Consider the following 20,413-nt stretch of genomic DNA (forward strand, 5'->3'; position numbering starts at 1 on the left):
GGAACTGTTTGTTTCTATTAACTCCTGTATCTCCAGTACTAAGAACAATTTGGGATATATTCTGTTAGGAAACGAGATTTCTGGTAAGTTGAAGTAAAATGCTATTCTATTTTGGAGGGGAAAAATCAGTCATTTTGGCCCCTCCTTCTAAGAGGTATTTCATATAATGATTGCAATTATAATTTCGTAACTGATGGAATATTCCATCTGGTAGAACTCCTATGCATGTGGTTACCTCAAACATAAAAACAAAAGCCTCTGAGATGTCTTCGGACAGAATAAAAGGGTATAAGCAGGCTTCCTGAGAAATCTTGTAGGAATATTTCAACTATTCTCTTCCATAAGGCGCTAATCGTTAAATTAATTGAGACTGTTGGTAATATCTAACAGTATAAATAAATGCCTTGAAAGCTTAGAATGAGGCCACTATGGATACTGTAGGAATAAGGTCTCAGAAGTCTGGTGCTGAAAGAGTTTTGGGGGAGATCTAGGTCAACTTCTCATTTGGTAGGTCAGGAAAGTCAGGTCCAAAGTGGGCAAATTATTGGCTCAATTTCACAATGTTTATTAGTGACAAACTTCAGAATGAGAACTCTTCCAAGCCTCTGGATTCCAAATTCTGGTATAACATCAAACTTACTCTCAATATTACAGAAGAAAAGTTTCTTCCATTACCACATCTAAAGCTGTCTACAAGGTTCCTGTTGAGTGTCCAGAATCAAAACAGCCTTGTGGAACAAAGCAACTGAGGATAATCCCTGGGGAGCATGTTGTATCTTATAAGGCCAATCATGTTATCTACTAAACGTAAGTTACATTTATCATCTAGGACAATCTTGTAGTGGAAATTAGTTGCATATTTTACAAAGGATGTGCTTACAGTGTTGTTATTTAAAATTTTAAGATAACTTTAATCAAATAAGTCAGAATGCTTATACTCGAATGAGATTTTTCTTTCAAAATAGTCATGCTGGATGGAAGAGCTTTTTCATGGTATGCTGCCATTGCTTTTGGCAGCTTCCAATAGCAAAGCTACTTGTAAGGTTAAATCTTTGTCATTACTGAGAATATTCTGAAATATATGGAAAGCAAATTGCAAAAGAGGAGTTTTAGAATGTTTTAACAATGATAGCATTATTGCAATGTAGTTATTGTCTTTCAAGGTGACTGCTTTCAAGGGCTAGTACTCATGCAATGACTATATTATCTTTTCTTTGTTTAAAAATATTTAATCATTTATTTTGTGGGTATACTTTTAATTTGAACTTCAAAAGTTAGTGACTGTCTATGTGTTTGCTTCTGGCTTCAAGACAGCATGATGTGGTAGACAGAATATTATATGTTGACGAGATAATTGACCTTTCTAAACACATTTTCCTTTAAACGAGGATAACAAAACTTACCTCATAAAGATGCTCTGAGGATACAAGTGAGATAATGAAAGTTATGCTGTTTTGTAAATTGCAAAATACAAAGTACTTTACCACTGTCCATCTACCATTAGGATTATAGGGACAGTTAAAGATAACACAGAGCTTCTACTCTCTTTAGAATCTTCTTGCAAGTCCTATTGACAATTAATGTCCTTAATCTACATTGCTGACTATTACCAAGTCAATGCTACACTCAGTTAAGTCTAATATTACTGTGGTAACTCCCAGGAGCAATGTTATATAAACTTGGCAGTCACTAATTTTCCTGGACATTTTAGATGGTGAAAAGTATAGTTGATGTTCACTTAACAGCAGGAGAAACCAGGTTAATAAAGGTGCTGGAGACTGGAATATGGAAACAAGACAGATAGGTGAGCTTGGAAGGAGGTATAGGAAGAAAGCTGGAGAGCAAGCAGTAAATAAGAGGCACCTGAACTAGCAGAAGACAGAACATTAGATCAGCAGAGTTTTAGGCAGTCAGACAGTGCAGTCACAGTGATAGGCTTGGCACATAGTAGCGGCCTAATAACTTTTTTTTTTAATAGAAAATGCATAGTTAGGTGGAAGAATGAAGAGAGCTACCTCTGGGAACTCTTTTTCAGAGGTAGAGTGATATCAAGGACTCTTGAAAGGAAAAGACAGAGTAGTTTCTTCAAGATCGAGCTTTGTATTAGGAGTGATAGACCCTGGAAACTAAGAAAATTAACCATCTACCTTACATAAGATGGCATAGGTTTGAGAGCATAATAAATATTCCCTTGACCAACTGCAAAGAGCTAAAGAGAGCTGTTGTGTGGGTTACTGGGCTGAGGAATAGCATTCTTTCCTGAAACTTCACATGATTTGAGTATAACAGAACAAAATGTGTCACAGAGACCTTTCCAGTTATCCAAGTGTTCAAAGAAAAAAAAATTGTTTACAAATGGTGCATTGATTTTGTGCCAGGCAAGTACTAATCACTTCCGTGTATATTATCTTGCTTAAGGCTTACAAAATTTTATAAGGTAGCTATAATTCTTATTTAAAAATTTGAGACTTGATTAGATTAAATGATCTATACAATGTCACTTCACTAATAATGGGCAGAGGCAAAATTCAAGGTCTGTATTTTCCACTATTAGGTTGCTTCCCTAAAGTAAGATGTAGATTTAGTATTTTTAATAATTTCTCTTAGACAACCAAATTCAAAGGAGATGACAGATTTTGGTGACAATAACAGTTTCCATGTCAAAGTACAGTCAGCTATTTCACAATAAAACAATAATTTCCTTCTCATAGTTAGGATGCTTAAAATCAAATTATCTTATTTTGAAATTCTATCAATAATTTGATTAAACAAGCCAATGTCCTCAGATAACTTAATGAGTGAACATACCCTTGGTAGGAAATAGTTAGTCCTGCCACATCAGAATTTTCACAGCCCAGTGCAAACAGGGAAAGGAATAGGAGGTACCCAAGAACAGATGATCCCAAGTAGAGTTTTGCGGCTCCATACAGACTGATTCTGAATTTTTTCATAACTATTCCCCCAGAGAATATTCCAAGGGCCACTGCAGGTATATTGATGAGCCCTGAGGAATAAAAAATATATATGTCATTTTGTGAATCTCTAAAAGAAATCTGAGTACACTGACATAAACTTTCTAAGGGATTATACAAAATTATAATACTTCCTGACAAATTATTAGACTAGTTGGTCATTTTAAGTTATAGAAATATTCATTCACTATTGTCTATTGACATATCAAGAGATTTTGATGAATGTCTAGGTTATAGATTAAGGATAGCCCAACAGACTCTCAGAGGTCTGCCTAAAACAGTGTCTAGCACAGAGTCCAAAATCAATAAACAATGAGTTAGTCAATGAGTCAATGTCTTTCTGGTCTAATCCCAGGATTGACATGTTCAATCAAGGGGCAACTGGGTGAAGTTAATGTTCTTTAAGGTTATGTGTAAAAGACTAATAGGCACGTGGAATTTAGGGAACAAAGAAACAGTGTTCGTTCTTTTTTCTGGCCCAAACAAAATTTATTTTTATTTACACTCTTGTCCGCTTAGTTTGGTATCCTTAACAACCACCACAAAAAAACAACAATAACAATGTATTAATAGACTACTTTTATATTTATTATTTGCTTATGATGTACCAGCCACTCAGGTAAGCATCTGATATATCTCTCACATTTACCCTTTACCACAACTCTAGGTAGCTATATTGTTAATTTCACTTCAGACAGCAATTTACTTATGGTCATGGTTAGTAAGTGTTAAAACCAGATTTGACAAGATAGAATCTAATGTTAAATCCCCTGCTTTTAATCACTACGTTATACTGTCTCTCCTTCTAAGCATTTGGGAGAAGGATTTTTGATAAACAAATGTGCAGCCTCACTAGTAATCAAATAAATGTAATTTTAAAACAATACCAGGAAGAGGTCTAACAAAGTGGTTGAGAGCTTGGACTCTGAAGACCTAACTGCCTGGGTTTGGATCTCAGCCACACATCTTAATAGTTGTGCAACTGCAGGTGATACTCTGAATTTCTATAAATCTGTCTCCTTACCTATAATATGGAGCAAATAGTGCTGAGGTGACTGAATAACATCGAAACTTCCTAGCACAATATATGGCACAAAAATATCATTCAATTAAGTTATTATTAGCATTTCAAGCTATCAGATTCACAAAGATGAAAATAATGGGATGGGTGGGTAGATTGGAACATGTCTGTATTAGAAAAGGTGGGGAAAGAGGCTCTTTGATGACTTGGTTGGATTTTTAAATTGGAACGGTAACATTAATATGGTCACATTAGAAATCAACACACCTCGAAGGGGGCATAATCACAAAATTAGTGAAATAAAAAAAAGAGGAGGTGATAGTTTTTGCTTTCTCAACTAAACTGAGGTTTGTGGCTATGAAAAGTGGCAGAGATGAATGTATATGGGCCCCTAAAGAGCCAAACATCAACTAAGAGGAAACTGATTATTATTTACTTTAAAAAAGAGAGAAGATAATGGGAGATAATATAACAAACTTGAGTTCTCATGACTCAAATTAAATGCTAATATTTTCTCCCAATTTTTCTGATTTTTAAATATGAAGATATATAAAACACATTCTTTCTCTGTTCCAGATTCCATCTTCCTTCTTAAGAACTAAGCACTGCCATGGATTTGATGTGTATCATTTAAGTCCCTATATTTACACACACATATTCATAGTTCTTGACTTTGAATCACCCTCTCATAGATCCAAGACTTACAGAAAAAGGGCAGAGTCCACTCTCTCTTTCAATTCTATCCCTCCAAAAGTAGTTTATAAAAAAAAATATATCTTCTGCAGACGCCTGGGTAGCTCAGTCCGGTAATCATCCGACTTGATTTTGGCTCAGGTCATGATCTCACAGTGAGATTGAGCCCATGTTGGGCTTCCCCTGCCAGTGCAGAGCCTACTTGGGATTCTCTCTCCTCTCTCTGCCTCTACCCCACCACTTGCATGTGCTCTGTCTCTCTAAAAGTAAATAAATAAACATTTTTTAAAAATATCATCTGAAAAATAGACTCTAAATTGAGACCTTCAGAGAACGTGCTTAGAATTTCATTTGTTTTGTAAGGTACCAATCAAACCTGGGACATAAGGCATCACAGCACAAAGGACACCCTTTGTTTTGTAGCTTCATGCTCTGTTGGTTTCCACTGACTTTTCCCTACCCTGATCTGGCGTAGAAGAGCCTGAGAACCAAAATAGGATTATGCTAATTGCATTGTTCCCACAGTACAGAATGTTAAATATCAGGGATATCCTCTCTTGACTGACCTCCTTTAAGAGGCTTGTGTTCTCTTAAAACTTCCAGAAAGTTTTATGTGTTCTCTTGCCTCCAGGCCTTTCTTAAAGAGATATCTGCTTCATCTGATACAATGTTCTTTCAAAACTCCACCCCAGTTCCCATATTTTTGTCTTTTAACACCTCCTTATCCTTTTGCTCTTGATTTAGGTATTGGCACCTTGTGCTAGAGAATTTTTCTCTAACTCCAAGATTAGGTTTGTTTTCCCAGAGTACTCTGGGCTTCTCCTCATTAGAGATTTATCACAGCATCTGCCAGCCATATGGTGCCTTCAGGGAGGTATCTAGCATCAGGGTACTCAAGGTGATCATCAGAATCTCCTTTCCTCCCTCTGCCTGTGGCCCTTCTACTGAGTCTCATAGGCAGCAGTCTTGATCCTTATCACAATTACTTGTTAGCTTGCCTGGTTTGCACCCCTTCCCCTCCAATCTCACCTTCAAGGCAAGAACTGTGCTCACCATCATATACTGTGCTTCTTGTAATTTTCCTTAAAAAGGTGCTAAATGACAAACTTTAGTTAAGTTTATTCAAGTATAACATTTCTCCTGGATAGTTTACTCTATTTTAAGATAATGGAATTTTAACATCATTCTGTTAAATAGTAGTAGTACATTTCAAATATACTGTCAGCTTGATTCTCCCTTTCAAATTCCGTAGGATCTGTAAGCTATCTATGCTGGGCCAAATTGAGTGTACAGCAAATTTCCTGAACATTAAATGAAATGTGCTACTTGCCTCTCAAAGTTTCTTTACTTTGATTTCAGGCACTTTAAAGTCATTTAATGAGGTAGAAATTTCACTCTGATTTCTTCATTACACACTTTCTTCGCTATTCACACCATAAAATGTGTTGATCTTAAAACGTTTACCATCTAAATATCCAAGTGGAAATATTAGTTGTAATTTACACTAGCATCCACAATTTGTTTCAATTTTTTATGCATTTATCTTGAATTTCATATATTTACTCAAATAACAGGAAAGCTAGGAGAAATTTAAGAGCAAATTTGTTACTGCTATTTCACTACACTCATTCACGTTGAAGACCTTGTTCTTTGTTACTGTCCCAAACAAGAGTTATTAGAGTTGTGTAAAATGCTTTAAGATGGTCAGCTACAGTTATAATATAAATTGGAAACTCTGATTCTCATACAAATATATGATAGGCTTAGCCATTAAGATGAATAGTAATGGGCTATAACAATAATAGTACTTTGGAATGTTTTAGAGCTTCTCTTCTGGTGAAGTAAAATTCTGTAATATGTAATGGACCTCACTATATTACTCTAATGTTAGAAGATATAAATATTAAGATTTCAATTTTACAGGGGGAAATACAAGGAAAAATTTACGGGACTTTTCACACACATATAGCCAATTTAGTATAGACAAAGAAGCAAAATTAGCCATCTTTCTTGAGTATAATAAAAGTATTTTTTCCTCACAAAGTAAGATTATTTTCCATTATCTCACAGATTTTTAAAATAACTTGACCTACATATAGAACACATCTTAACACATATTTAATTTGCCATGCTAACTTAGCCACATAAATTAATATTTTCTAGTATAAGCAACGTTCCCCAAATAATTATCATAATTTTTTCATATTTGTCTGTGTAACATCTCCAAGAATTGAGAATGATAATCACTGTTATCAATGATAGTCAATGTCGGGGCGCCTAGGTGGCTCAGTCGGTTAAGCGTCCGACTTCGGCTCAGGTCACGATCTTGAGGTTCGTGAGTTCGAGCCCCGCGTCCGGCTCTGGGCTGATGGCTCAGAGCCTGGAGCCTGCTTCCGATTCTGTGTCTCCCTCTCTCTCTGCCCCTCCCCTGTTCATGCTCTGTCTCTCCCTGTCTCAAAAATAAATAAAACGTTAAAAAAAAATTAAAAAAAAAATGATAGTCAATGTCAATGCATCACGTCCACTAGAAACTGTCTGATGTAATTAAAAACTTTAAGAAATTAAGAAAAATGACTAATTGCAATCTGTGTAATAAGAAGGAAAACAAAACATAAGATCATTTTAATATAACTCAACAGTGATAGGAGAAGCTTAAAAAAATAAAAGGAGAAAAATTACACTATCTAAACTTTTTCCAGTGGAGACAGCAATGGGAAAAAAAAGTTACACATTTGAAAAAGCAACATTATTCTGTCATATACTTCCTAGTCTCTGAATTTGAAACATTTTTGTTGCCTATTTTTCTTTGATTTTCTTTGCAAAATTAAAGTAGTTAACCTGAGAAAATATTATTTCTAAATTTTAGAAATATGGCCAATATGTAAAAACAAGTATAGCAAAAATAAATCGTCATTGTTACAACTGGCCTTTGAACACATAGGAAAATTTCTGCTTATTATTTCCTCCATGTCATGTCAAATGCCTACTCTGAGAGGAGAGGGGAAATGTGCTTTTTTTGTGCTTCTCCCTTACTTTATCACACAAAGGATCATTCCTTGTAGCCTCCCCACCCCCTCAAAAAATGAAAGAGAGAAATAGAAGAAGAGAAAGTGAAAAAACAATATTTACTGAATGACAGCTATGTACATTTACAATGTATTCTATATGTCTTATTTCATTGCTATTTTAAACTAATGATGCTTTTATTTTTACCATTCTACAGATAATCAAAGTAGGTGTTAAGGATGTCCACTAACTTACACACTGACCCTTAACTAATGTGAAACCAAAATGCACTCAGGAAAGAATCCTAGCTACAATGATTGAAATCATTAGACACTATTACTTATCTCTCACAAAAGTACTTGAATTAGCTGAAGACATGATGTGCTAGAAACTATGAGGAATCAGAATTTTAGGCAAACTTTGATAGATGTATCAAAACATTCTGATGATGAGTTTGGATCTCAGAGACGATCTGAGTGTACAGAGAAGGGTTATGGTTAAAAGAAATAAGTCACCCAGAATTTAAAATAGAATTATTAGATTTTTTTGGTCAGTTTTCCAAAAATAATTATGTCCAGAGAGGAAATATAACTCAGAAACTAAGGGGAAATAATTCTATTCCTGGCTACATCATAATGTATGTATGCAGTTAGGCAGGCCATTGAATCTCTCAAAATTTCAAGTTCTTTCATCTGTGCTAGTTTTTCACAAAAATAATTTTATAAGCAAAAAGTATTTATTACCTACCCAGTAGATTATGTATAATTTTGTTTTCTATTATAAACACATTTCTCCAAAAAAATGCTCTTAATTTTCCCTTATGAAATGTTTTTAAGTTGAAATAAAAATGTATTTATGATTCTACTGACAGCGAAATCAAATACCCTCAAACTCTGCTATGCACATGCTGAATAATAATAAACAAACATACACTTAAAGATGTCACTTCATTACAACTCATGGGGAAAGATAGATTTTCCATTTGATATATCAACCTTGACCTTCTTTTTCACATTATACAAAAAAACCAAAACAAAAAAACAAAACAAAAAAAAAACAGGCCACTGGTAGAAATATTAGCAAGGCATTTTCATGAAAACATATAGCACTAATGAGAAAGAAAAAGACTGGAAAGTAGACTTAACTAAAATTAAGAAGCTCACCATTAGGAGAGTGAAAAGAAGAACTGAAGTCTGTGAGAAAATATTTATAATACATATATTCAATAACTTGTATCACAATTTGTGAACCTATATCAGAAAAAAAGCACCCACCCCTACAAGTCTATAAGAAAAAACTGACAGCTCAAGAAAAATAGACGATTTGAACATACTTAACAAAAGAGAATGTTGAAATGACCAACAAGCCTGCAGAAAAAGTGCTCAACATCATTAGTTATTGGTGAAATGCAAATAAACTACAATAAGATATCACCACACCATATAAGAATGATTACAATGACAAAGACTGACAATACTAAGTGTGATACGGATATGGAGCGACTGGAACACTCTTACACTACTAGCATGATGATAAATCTGCACAACCCTACTGAAACGTTTTGGTTATATTTACTGGATCTAAACATGACCCAACAATTCTGCTCCAAGATACAACCAAGAAAAACGTATGTATACACCCACCAAAATATATATAGGATAGTCATGCAGTGTTATTTTTAATTGTCAACAGCAAAAAAATACACAAATGACCCAAATGCCCACCAACCATCAAATGAATAAACTGTAGTATATTCATGTGATAGGATATGACACAGCAATGAAAAAGATCAAACTGCTATACACAACATGAATCTCATAGATTTCATTTCAGTCGAAATAAGCTAGATACAAAAGACTGCATAACATACTATTACATTTAAATAAAGTTTAAAAACAGGTAAGACTGATCTAGGATGGCAGAGTTCAGAATACTTATAAGCTTTAGGAAAGAGTACTCAGTAAAAGGAGGTTTGAGGGAGCCTCTGGGGTTCTGAAATGGGCTACATGTTCTAGTTTATGGTTACCATATAGATTTACATATAAACATTTATCCAGCTACACTACCCATTTAGGGCTACAGTGTTAAATGTTGCTTGTATGTTATATCTCAACAAACATAAAGGAAATTTTAAAAATCAAATAAAAAGAATGTCTCTTAAACTTTCATTTCTCTTCTTTTTAAAGTCAGTATAAAGCACTGATTGGCATGGAGGGGGGCAAAAAAACCTAAAGTGTTTCCTCAGATCAACAATTAAATAATACGATTAACTTAATTCAAACCAATTCATGTTGAAAGCAAAAGTTCACTGGCATAGCTTTAATATTTATAATTTAACAGAATAGTCTAAACAGAGTCAATTAAATTAGCATCTGGATTAAATTATCCAGGATGGTTACAGGACAATTACATATTCTGAAATGAGCTCAGAGCTCTCTTTCAGAGATAGATACATAGAACAATTCCTGAAATATTTATGAAGAAGAAATGTTTTTAAATTTTTAGAGTCTCCTACCATAAAGGAATATATCCAATGGAATAAAATATATTTATGCCTTGAAACAGTAGCATTAAGTAACATCTTCATAGGCTAAAGGAGCTAATCTAGGTTTTATTTATTTATTTATTTTTTTTTAATCTAGGTTTTAAAAGTATCCACAATTACTTGGAGCAGGACCTTCTTGTATTTGTAGATTCTGTTTCTTCTTCATTCATTTCTTCATGCTTTTCTTTGCCCCTGAATAGCTTTCTTACTCTTGACTGACCTGCTGTACTAAAAACATGGCCCTTTTAAATAAGCTGAATGCCAGGACTCAGAAAAGTCCTTTAACTCTGAGCAAATACAAACTTTGTTTTGCAATGAGTACCTTTTAAACTGTCTGAATACTCACTTTTTAAAGTCCTAGAAACTGTTCAGGTAAAGTGGCCACTGTTATGAAGTTTTGGCTATACTTGAAAGACACATATCCAGTATCACAACCTCCTAATAAAATGCATGTTTGGTTTATATAATATTCTCAAGGTCACTCATCTACAGTTGTGAATAATTCTTGCTGAAAGGTTATACCACAGACTATCTAAATATTTTTTCCCCACTGGATCTTTTTCCATTCTGCTAAATTTTTATTCACTCACCTTTTTAACTTTGTATCTAAAATGCCATAAATCACTTTCAGTCTAAATATGAGAATAGTGTTCTCTAAAATTGCTAACAGTTAACAAAGATGCAGCTGACAGTACCTACTGGCAAGCATGAAGGACAAGTGAGCATACCAATAACGAAGTTGGCCTTGGAGGCTGACTGCCCATACTGTTGCTCAATGTACTTGGGTTTATAGGTTACCATTCCAAATAAAGAGTTGAATTGAACAGTGCTTGCACACAAATATAACAAGTACAGTGGGTTTCCAAAAATATTCTTTAGTGATGGAAGAAAATCTGTAAGACAAAAGTAACATGGAGAAATTAAAGTCAGTGTAACACCTGGCAGAAGACACAGCCTTGGCAATAGGGCATAGACGGCCGAGCCCCACTGTCACAGCGATCAGGAACACGTACAGTGTGGGGCACACACACACTATGGGTTTTAAACACTGGCTCAAGTCAAGACTGAGATCTGTCAGGTTCACATCGAGACATAGGCACTCGCTTCTACAGGCATATAGTTTAGATTACAGTTAGAGGTATAAGTCAGATAGGAATAGATTCCTCTAACTGATATGGATAAAAGGAAAGAGAATACTCCCTCACTCCAGAGCTGAAAGTCATTGGTAGGACATTAAGAACTTCAGTTTTGTGGTCCCTATTCTTCAAACTTGGGTCATGGTCACAGAGAAAGAAATATGCAAGTTACCTCCACTTAATTCAATGAACTTTAGTGTAAGAAATGAGCTTTGGCATTCCCCCTTCTTCCTATTATGCAGCCACATAGTTTGAAATGTGAAGATTTTCTGTAAATGTAAATATTGCTTGCTGGGCCCAACTGAGAAGAACAATCTTCCTCATGGCCAGCCACCCTTTTCCATGTGGAAGGAATTCATTCTAACATGTCTAGCCTTTTGCCCCACACCACACTCATTCCCTTGATCACTGGGGGGAAACGTGCACTGACACATGTTTGTCAAATGGCTGAATCTCATCTGTTAAAAAGCCACAAGCTCTGAAGATTCACTCTCTTCTGTCCACCCGGACTGATGTGAAGCAGCAAACCCAGATGGGGGCAACTGCAAGGTTTAACCTGAAGCAGTATAAGGGTGGGAATGTCAACAAGAAATATTACCAAAACTTTGGGTCAAGTTCTTTAATCCACTCTCCAGTAATAAAGCTGACTTTGTAATCTTCAATTCTGCTTCCTGGACAGTTTCTCAATTTTTCTGAACAAATGATGGGGAGAGAGGGATATTATATATAGATCCCGTATAGAGTGTCAACGGAAAACTGAAAGGGCTTCAAAATCAAGCAGAATCTGGCTCACCTCTTGCCATTTCCATTATTTTTGACTTTTCTCCATGGGGTGTTTGGTAGTCTGTGCGATCATCCATAATAAACTTGGATTTCTCAGAGGAAGAATTGGAATCCTCTCTACTTCGGGGTCTAGGTAGACTCTTTGGTAAACACCAGAAAGGCACAGCTGCAAGAAGACTTACAATTCCTGCTATTAGATAACCCAGCCACCAGGCACCTACCCACTGAGGATCCTTGGGAGTAATGGTTATGTGATCTGAAAGAGAGAGAGGATAGCTAAATAGCATGTACAGCAAAGCTGGTGTGTTGAAATCAGCCTCTTTTTTAAAAAACAAAATCTTAGTGTTAGCTCTATCACATCATAAAATACCTAATAATTCATGCAGGATAACTTTCTAGTCTGAACATTATCATCATCTTGCTTTTTGAAGGGAACAAGGTGTTTCTGGGACATGATGCTTTTCTTCTTTTGTTCCTTAGATTTGAAATATAGATTCTAAATACTGCAAGAGTGGTCTCTACTCTGCCCTGAGGTTCTGCATAAGAACGCTTGGGCCCATGGCAGGAGGAAAGAAACATGTGAGGGAGAATTCTGAGGGCTCAAAATCTGCCAGCCACCCCACATCAGCACTACTTTCACCTGGCTCACAAATTGAATGTCTAAGTTCTTACTAAAAAAAAGAGCTAAATCCTACACCTTCTGGTCAAAATCTGGTCTAAACCACTCAGAATGTTATTTATTAAATGATGGTTAATAATACTTCAGAGCTATTCAAGGTCTGAAGCAAGAATTGTATATGTAAATAAAATGTCAATATCTTAATCATTATAAAAACTTTATTTTTGACACCATTTTTTATTTGACTAGAAGCTAAGTATTGATGAATGAAATCAAGTGTTTTTTCTTTTCTATATAAAGAACCCATAAAGCATATAACTGGTCTACCTCCACTGTGCCCTATGAGAACAACAAAATAAACACATGTCCTTTGACAACTAGGCTCAATTGGCACTACACCATACTTGGTAAGACATTCACACTAGTTCTCTGCATCTTCATTGCTTCCCCTGAACAATTTCCCTCTGTACCACTCATCACACCTATGCTTTCTTATCTGTACCAATTTCCATGACAGGATTTTAACGAACTCAAGGAATTCATCTACTATCTTGTTCACTATTTTGTGGTAGAACAGCATCTAACATAGATATAAAACTAATAAGGTTAATGAGTAAATGAATGAATAAATAAAAATTGTGGAATTTATCTTGAAGTTTATTTGATAAAAAAAGGAAAATTAGTCCAAGAGTTTTGCATTTAATTTTAAGACACAATGATTTCAAAAAGCAATTTCAGAATTTTTAAAAATGCAACTTATTTTCTTGCTTTTAACTGATTTCTTGAACTTCTTTAAAAAGAAAGAAAAATAAGGGTGCCTGGGTGGCTCAATCAGGTAAGCATCTGACTTTGGCTCAGGTCATGATCTTGCAGTCCGTGGGTTCAAGCCCCATGTCAGGCTCTGTGCTGACAACTCAGAGCCTGGAGCCTGCTTCGGATTCTGTGTCTCCCTCTCTCTCTGCCCCTCCCCCACTTGTACTCTGTCTCAATCTCTCTCTCACAAGTAAATGAACATTAAAAAAGTTTAAAAAAAATAAAGAAAAGTAATGCCCATTTCTAGGAGGTACCTCTCATAAGGAAAGAAACAAATTAATACTTATGGAAAGATGAGTTCTGACATTTATTCCCTCTATAACCACTCTCCCAGGGGGTAAGGGAGTCCCACTCTAATATGCTTCCACCTGAAAATGATTTGTAAAGAATGAATTTTGGTTGCCGAAAGACTTTCAATTCTCAGTCTTCCTGGCAAGTCTACAAAATACATGATCAATCGATGTGACTGTCATGTTTATACACCTGAACCAACAAGAGCCAACGAGAAGCCACAGTTTTTAGTCTTAACTATGCTGGAATGTGTTTGAACTGGCAAACCAGAAGTGAAAAAGGATACATCTGAATAACAAACCATAGGTCGTCCAGTTCTAATCACTGCCTATTTTTCATATTTCATTTATTAATGTATGTGGTGATTATATCAACAACAAATTTTCAGTGGATTATTTTCATTCTAGGAAAGATTATAATCCTGTCATTTTATAAAAAGGGACTCCGATATTTTTTACACCATCTGCATTTAAAAAATTGCAGTAACTAAGATAAATAAATAAACAAAAATAAACTTCCTTACCTAGGTTTATGAAGCCAATGTCAACATACAGTTTGGCACATAATGAGCCTAGCAGGAAGCCAAAGATTGGTCCTATAATTGCAACCGTCTGCACACACCCTGCACCAAAAAAAGGGGGGGGGGCATTTCTCTGCTTTTGTAAATTAATACATTTTTAAACAAGAAATATGAGTGAAATCCAGTGAGTAGCTAAAAATATTTCATCAACTCTTCACTTAAGAGTGCTTAATTTGTCAATTTTTCAACCTTATTGAATCAGGAAGTAAGTCCTTCTCAGCTTTGGAAGAAGAACAAACACTTGGAAGGCATTAATTACTTCTTAGTAAAGAAGTGACACCAAGACTCTGAAGAAGTTAACTTCCCCCAAATGGAGCAAACTTTATTCGTTAGGATTAGATTTTCCCCACTGATAAAAAATCAGAATTATACTATTTTGACAGTCTTTCAAAACTTTTTTGTGGCTGGTTAAGCATAAGAGTCATTTTGACATTAAACTTGATTTCTTCCACCTTAGTGAAGAAGTGCATGTGTTCAGAGAGTCTGTGTGAGAGTAGTAACTATGCATATCCCAGGATGCAGCCAGCAAGTGGAGCTAGACCTGGGAGGGCAGGAAGGTGCTCTTTGGAGCAACCATGACCAGCCTAGGCAGCTGTAACAGGAAAGTGGAGCAGACTGTATAAATGACATCATTTCTGGTTACCAGAAACATAACTCTTCCTTGCAAAGTATCTACTATATGCCTTTCATTTTACCACAAAGCTTGATACACACATATCCCTGACAATTAATTTAAATTGATAGGAGGAGTAAAGGGCAGTTACAATCCTTTTCAGAAGAGAAGACAGGGTGAACAGAGTGAGCAGGAAGGGGACACCTTGATACATGCCTGCATCTCTTGGCTTGCAATCTTTCCTCTAGTCTCCAGAGTCATTGCCTAGCAACTTCTACTCTAGTTTCTGATTTATGCTGGAGTTTTCCATTAGAGCAGGTAACCTGTTTTTAATTACAGACTGCCAGACTGTAATCAGAGCCCTCTGGAGTTCTGTGTGCATAGCCAGCAAAGAACTATACTGTGGAGCTAGCCACAGCCCCTCCCAATGAATTTCAGTCTCGTCCTTCTGTCCCTTGAAGGCCAGGCCCTCAAAGATCAGAACCCAAAAAAAACCAAGACTGGTGTGTGAAATAGAGAAAAAATTAGTTTCTAAGACATAAGAGGCACTCAGTCAATACTGCTTAGATGTATCTGGACTTGGAGTTTGCTTTTGCTATATTTTGTTTTGTGTGTGTGTGATTTTAGCTGCTGGTCTATCCAATGGGGCCTGTTCCAGACATGGGTTCGTGTCAGGCCTTGTTCTCATACTTTCTGTGTTTTTCTTTATCCATTCATACCTGCTACTGATATATATACTGATACACACACACACACACACACACACACACACACACACACACACACATATATGATAACTAAATGCTTCAGTGGCACAGTTAACCCAATAAAAAGAACCTATGAAATCTGAAGTCCATGAAGATACTTGTACAAAGTCGTACATGATTGCAGTTGATCTTATAGTTATTTTCTTTTAATCTGATGTTCTTTCCCTAATGTGACAGGTCCTTCTAATGCAAGTTTCTTTATCATCCAAATCCTCAGTGTGGACCTCAGATATGTGTGAACCTCAATATAGGAACTGGATATGAAGTATCAAACTCTATTGCACACTCTATTCCACTCAGTTTGGAATAGAGTTGAGAAAACCAGATATGCTGCTTCCCAAGAAGATGAATGGGGTAGGCATTACCAATATAGAAAGCAGAATTGTCTTCACTGGCAAAATCATCAAGGTAGGCAATGCCTAGAGGCTGAATAGGAGTTTCCCCAATTCCACGAAGAAGGTTCCCCAGGAAAACATAAACCCACATGGAAGAGCTGGCATCAATTTCACATTCTTGAAAGGAAAGCAAACAAGAGAAGTGAAATTAGATCAGTATCAAAGTTAAATACTTATTTTGCATTTCTACAAGCTGTCCTAAAATTGGATTAGGATGTGAAAATGAAATTTTCAACAGACTTAATTTGATAGGAGTCTAAGCAAGACTGGAAAATATTTTCTCCTCAATATTTTAGGCAATATAAATCCCCCAGAGGTTTTGATAAAAGGACTCTTTTGTTTCTTGTTTCTGATGCCTTGTTTCTTATTTTCTCTTCTCTTTTTATTTTATATTTATACTGCGTACTTTGAATTCCTATGCTCCAATAACATTCACTATCCTGTCTGGGAAAAAACACAAAATTTTGAACAAAGGCATTTCTCGCCTTAATCTTTAAACTTTTCTATTTTTCAACAGAAATCCCTTGTAATTTTATTGCTGACCAAGTTTTATCTGAAATTTAAATTTTTATATGGGTGATACTTCAACTTTGGACAGCATTACAATCGTTTGTTAGTGAATAACCATTTTTAGGGATCAGGTTTAGGAAACAAAGTCACATAAAAATTTAAAACTCTATATACTTTAGTAGTATAACTATTCCAACAAAAAGAACCTTTTGGCAGTATTCTTAGACATTCAAAGCTAACTATTTTAAAATGCTTAGAAGTCATGTCTTGATATAATCATGTAAAGCTGGAGAATTACCCCCACATCACAAGTGAAATATATTTTGAAGAGTTTGATCACTTTAATAAAAGTGATAATGTTATCTATCTCTGACAATCACCACTTGTGAGTGCTCCCTTTCTGCCAGGCACTGGGCTAAGTGGTTTGCAGGCATTTTTAAATTATTTCCTCCTAATAATCATATGAGGTAGGAATTATTTATACTTATTAGTAGCCCTTAAGTAAAATTTGAAGGTAAAATATAGGTTATTTGGAACTGGGATGAATCCTTTTTTTTTTATTTTTTTTTTTATTATTTTTTTTTTATTTTTTAATATATGAAATTTACTGTCAAATTGGTTTCCATACAACACCCAGTGCTCATCCCAAAAGGTGCCCTCCTCAATACCCATCACCCACCCTGCCCTCCCTCCCACCCTGCCCTCCCTCCCACCCCCCATCAACCCTCAGTTTGTTCTCAGTTTTTAACAGTCTCTTATGCTTTGGCTCTCTCCCACTCTAACCTCTTTTTTTTTTTTTTTTTTTTTCCTTCCCCTCCCCCATGGGTTTCTGTTATGTTTCTCAGGATCCACATAAGAGTGAAACCATATGGTATCTGTCTTTCTCTGTATGGCTTATTTCACTTAGCATCACACTCTCCAGTTCCATCCATGTTGCTACAAAAGGCCATATTTCATTTTTTCTCATTGCCACGTAGTATTCCATTGTGTATATAAACCACAATTTCTTTATCCATTCATCAGTTGATGGACATTTAGGCTCTTTCCATAATTTGGCTATTGTTGAGAGTGCCGCTATAAACATTGGGGTACAGGTGCCCCTATGCATCAGTACTCCTGTATCCCTTGGATAAATTCCTAGCAGTGCTATTGCTGGGTCATAGGGTAGGTCTATTTTTAATTTTCTGAGGAACCTCCACACTGCTTTCCAGAGCGGCTGCACCAATTTGCATTCCCACCAACAGTGCAAGAGGGTTCCTGTTTCTCCACATCCTCTCCAGCATCTATAGTCTCCTGATTTCTTCATTTTGGCCACTCTGACTGGCGTGAGGTAAAATCTGAGTGTGGTTTTGATTTGTATTTCCCTGATAAGGAGCGACGTTGAACATCTTTTCATGTGCCTGTTGGCCATCCGGATGTCTTCTTTAGAGAAGTGTCTATTCATGTTTTCTGCCCATTTCTTCACTGGGTTATTTGTTTTTCGGGTGTGGAGTTTGATGAGCTCTTTATAGATTTTGGATACTAGCCCTTTGTCCGATGTGTCATTTGCAAATATCTTTTCCCATTCCGTTGGGTGCCTTTTAGTTTTGTTGGTTGTTTCCTTTGCTGTGCAGAAGCTTTTTATCTTCATAAGGTCCCAGTAATTCACTTTTGCTTTTAATTCCCTTGCCTTTGGGGATGTGCCGAGTAAGAGATTGCTACGGCTGAGGTCAGAGAGGTCTTTTCCTGCTTTCTCCTCTAAGGTTTTGATGGTTTCCTGTCTCACATTCAGGTCCTTTATCCATTTTGAGTTTATTTTTGTGAATGGTGTGAGAAAGTGGTCTAGTTTCAACCTTCTGCATGTTGCTGTCCAGTTCTCCCAGCACCATTTGTTAAAGAGACTGTCTTTTTTCCATTGGATGTTCTTTCCTGCTTTGTCAAAGATGAGTTGGCCATACGTTTGTGGGTCTAGTTCTGGGGTTTCTATTCTATTCCATTGGTCTATGTGTCTGTTTTTGTGCCAATACCATGCTGTCTTGATGATGACAGCTTTGTAGTAGAGGCTAAAGTCTGGGATTGTGATGCCTCCTGCTTTGGTCTTCTTCTTCAAAATTACTTTGGCTATTCGGGGCCTTTTGTGGTTCCATATGAATTTTAGGATTGCTTGTTCTAGTTTCGAGAAGAATGCTGGTGCAATTTTGATTGGGATTGCATTGAATGTGTAGATAGCTTTGGGTAGTATTGACATTTTGACAATATTTATTCTTCCAATCCATGAGCAGGGAATGTCTTTCCATTTCTTTATATCTTCTTCAATTACCTGCATAAGCTTCCTATAGTTTTCAGCATACAGATCTTTTACATCTTTGGTTAGATTTATTCCTAGGTATTTTATGCTTCTTGGTGCAATTGTGAATGGGATCAGTTTCTTCATTTGTCTTTCTGTTGCTTCATTGTTAGTGTATAAGAATGCAACTGATTTCTGCACACTGATTTTGTATCCTGCAACTTTGCTGAATTCATGTATCAGTTCTAGCAGACTTTTGGTGGAGTCTATCGGATTTTCCATGTATAATATCATGTCATCTGCAAAAAGCGAAAGCTTGACTTCATCTTTGCCAATTTTGATGCCTTTGATTTCCTTTTGTTGTCTGATTGCTGATGCTAGAACTTCCAGCACTATATTAAACAGCAGCGGTGACAGTGGGCATCCCTGTCGTGTTCCTGATCTCAGGGAAAAAGCTCTCAGTTTTTCCCCGTTGAGGATGATGTTAGCTGTGGGCTTTTCATAAATGGCCTTTATGATCTTTAAGTATGTTCCTTCTATCCCGACTTTCTCAAGGGTTTTTATTAAGAAAGGGTGCTGGATTTTGTCAAAGGCCTTTTCTGCATCGATTGACAGGATCATATGGTTCTTCTCTTTTTTTTGTTAATGTGATGTATCACGTTGATCGATTTGCGAATGTTGAACCAGCCCTGCATCCCAGGAATGAATCCCACTTGATCATGGTGAATAATTCTTTTTATATGCTGTTGAATTCGATTTGCTAGTATCTTATTGAGAATTTTTGCATCCATATTCATCAGGGATATTGGCCTGTAGTTCTGAGGGATGAATCCTTTTGGGTAGATGAATCAGACTGCGTAACAGACAAGACTATTGTGTAGTCATGTTCCTTCTAATTCTGCCTCTTCTAGAAATGTAGCCAAGTGACCATGCATTTTTCACTTATATTTTCTAGATTTCCATTTCACTCCCCAAAATATAACAGGAATTCCTTTTCCAAAAAATTGATTCTAATGTCAATTCTACCCCTGACATTTGTGTGATCCCAAGATCACACAAGGGTAGGGAAATCTTGTAGACAGGTGAAGATAGCTTAGATCTGTGTTTTCCAATATGGTAACTACACAACACATGTGGCTACTGAATAGTAAATTAATTAAAGTTACATAAAAGTAAAAATTCAGTCCTCAGTCACACTAGCTATACTACAGAAGTCAACAGTCACATGTGCTAGTGGCTGCTACATTAGGCAGCATAGATATAGAACATTTCCACTGTTGCAGAGTTTTTTTGGACATCTCAGCTCTCCAGTGTAGTGGGAATGGGGGTTGTAGGTGGAGCATTTTTGACAAGAGTCCTATTATCACCCTACTATAATTTTTAGGATAAACTTTGTGTCCACT

General features: G+C 36.1%; 1 protein-coding gene across 5 annotated transcripts in view; it reads right to left on the reverse strand.

Annotated features, from left to right (window-relative positions):
- SLCO1C1 (solute carrier organic anion transporter family member 1C1) overlaps positions 1 to 20,413 on the reverse strand; it is a 74,706-nt gene that overhangs the window by 12,238 nt on the left and 42,055 nt on the right. For 3 of the 5 annotated variants that reach the window (XM_019452143.2, XM_019452145.2, XM_019452144.2), the window contains 5 exons: positions 16,205 to 16,351; positions 14,403 to 14,501; positions 12,167 to 12,412; positions 10,966 to 11,130; positions 2,809 to 3,004 (listed from right to left, as the gene is read on the reverse strand). In XM_019452143.2, the coding sequence (XP_019307688.1) occupies positions 2,809 to 3,004; positions 10,966 to 11,130; positions 12,167 to 12,412; positions 14,403 to 14,501; positions 16,205 to 16,351 (853 nt within the window). The remainder of the gene's footprint in view (positions 1 to 2,808; positions 3,005 to 10,965; positions 11,131 to 12,166; positions 12,413 to 14,402; positions 14,502 to 16,204; positions 16,352 to 20,413) is intronic. The other 2 variants (XM_019452147.2, XM_019452148.2) reach the window with 2 other exon arrangements.

Source organism: Panthera pardus, unplaced genomic scaffold (genome assembly GCF_024362965.1).
Source record: "Panthera pardus isolate Hobbes unplaced genomic scaffold, ASM2436296v1 HiC_scaffold_6, whole genome shotgun sequence".
NCBI classification, from domain to species: domain Eukaryota; kingdom Metazoa; phylum Chordata; class Mammalia; order Carnivora; family Felidae; genus Panthera; species Panthera pardus.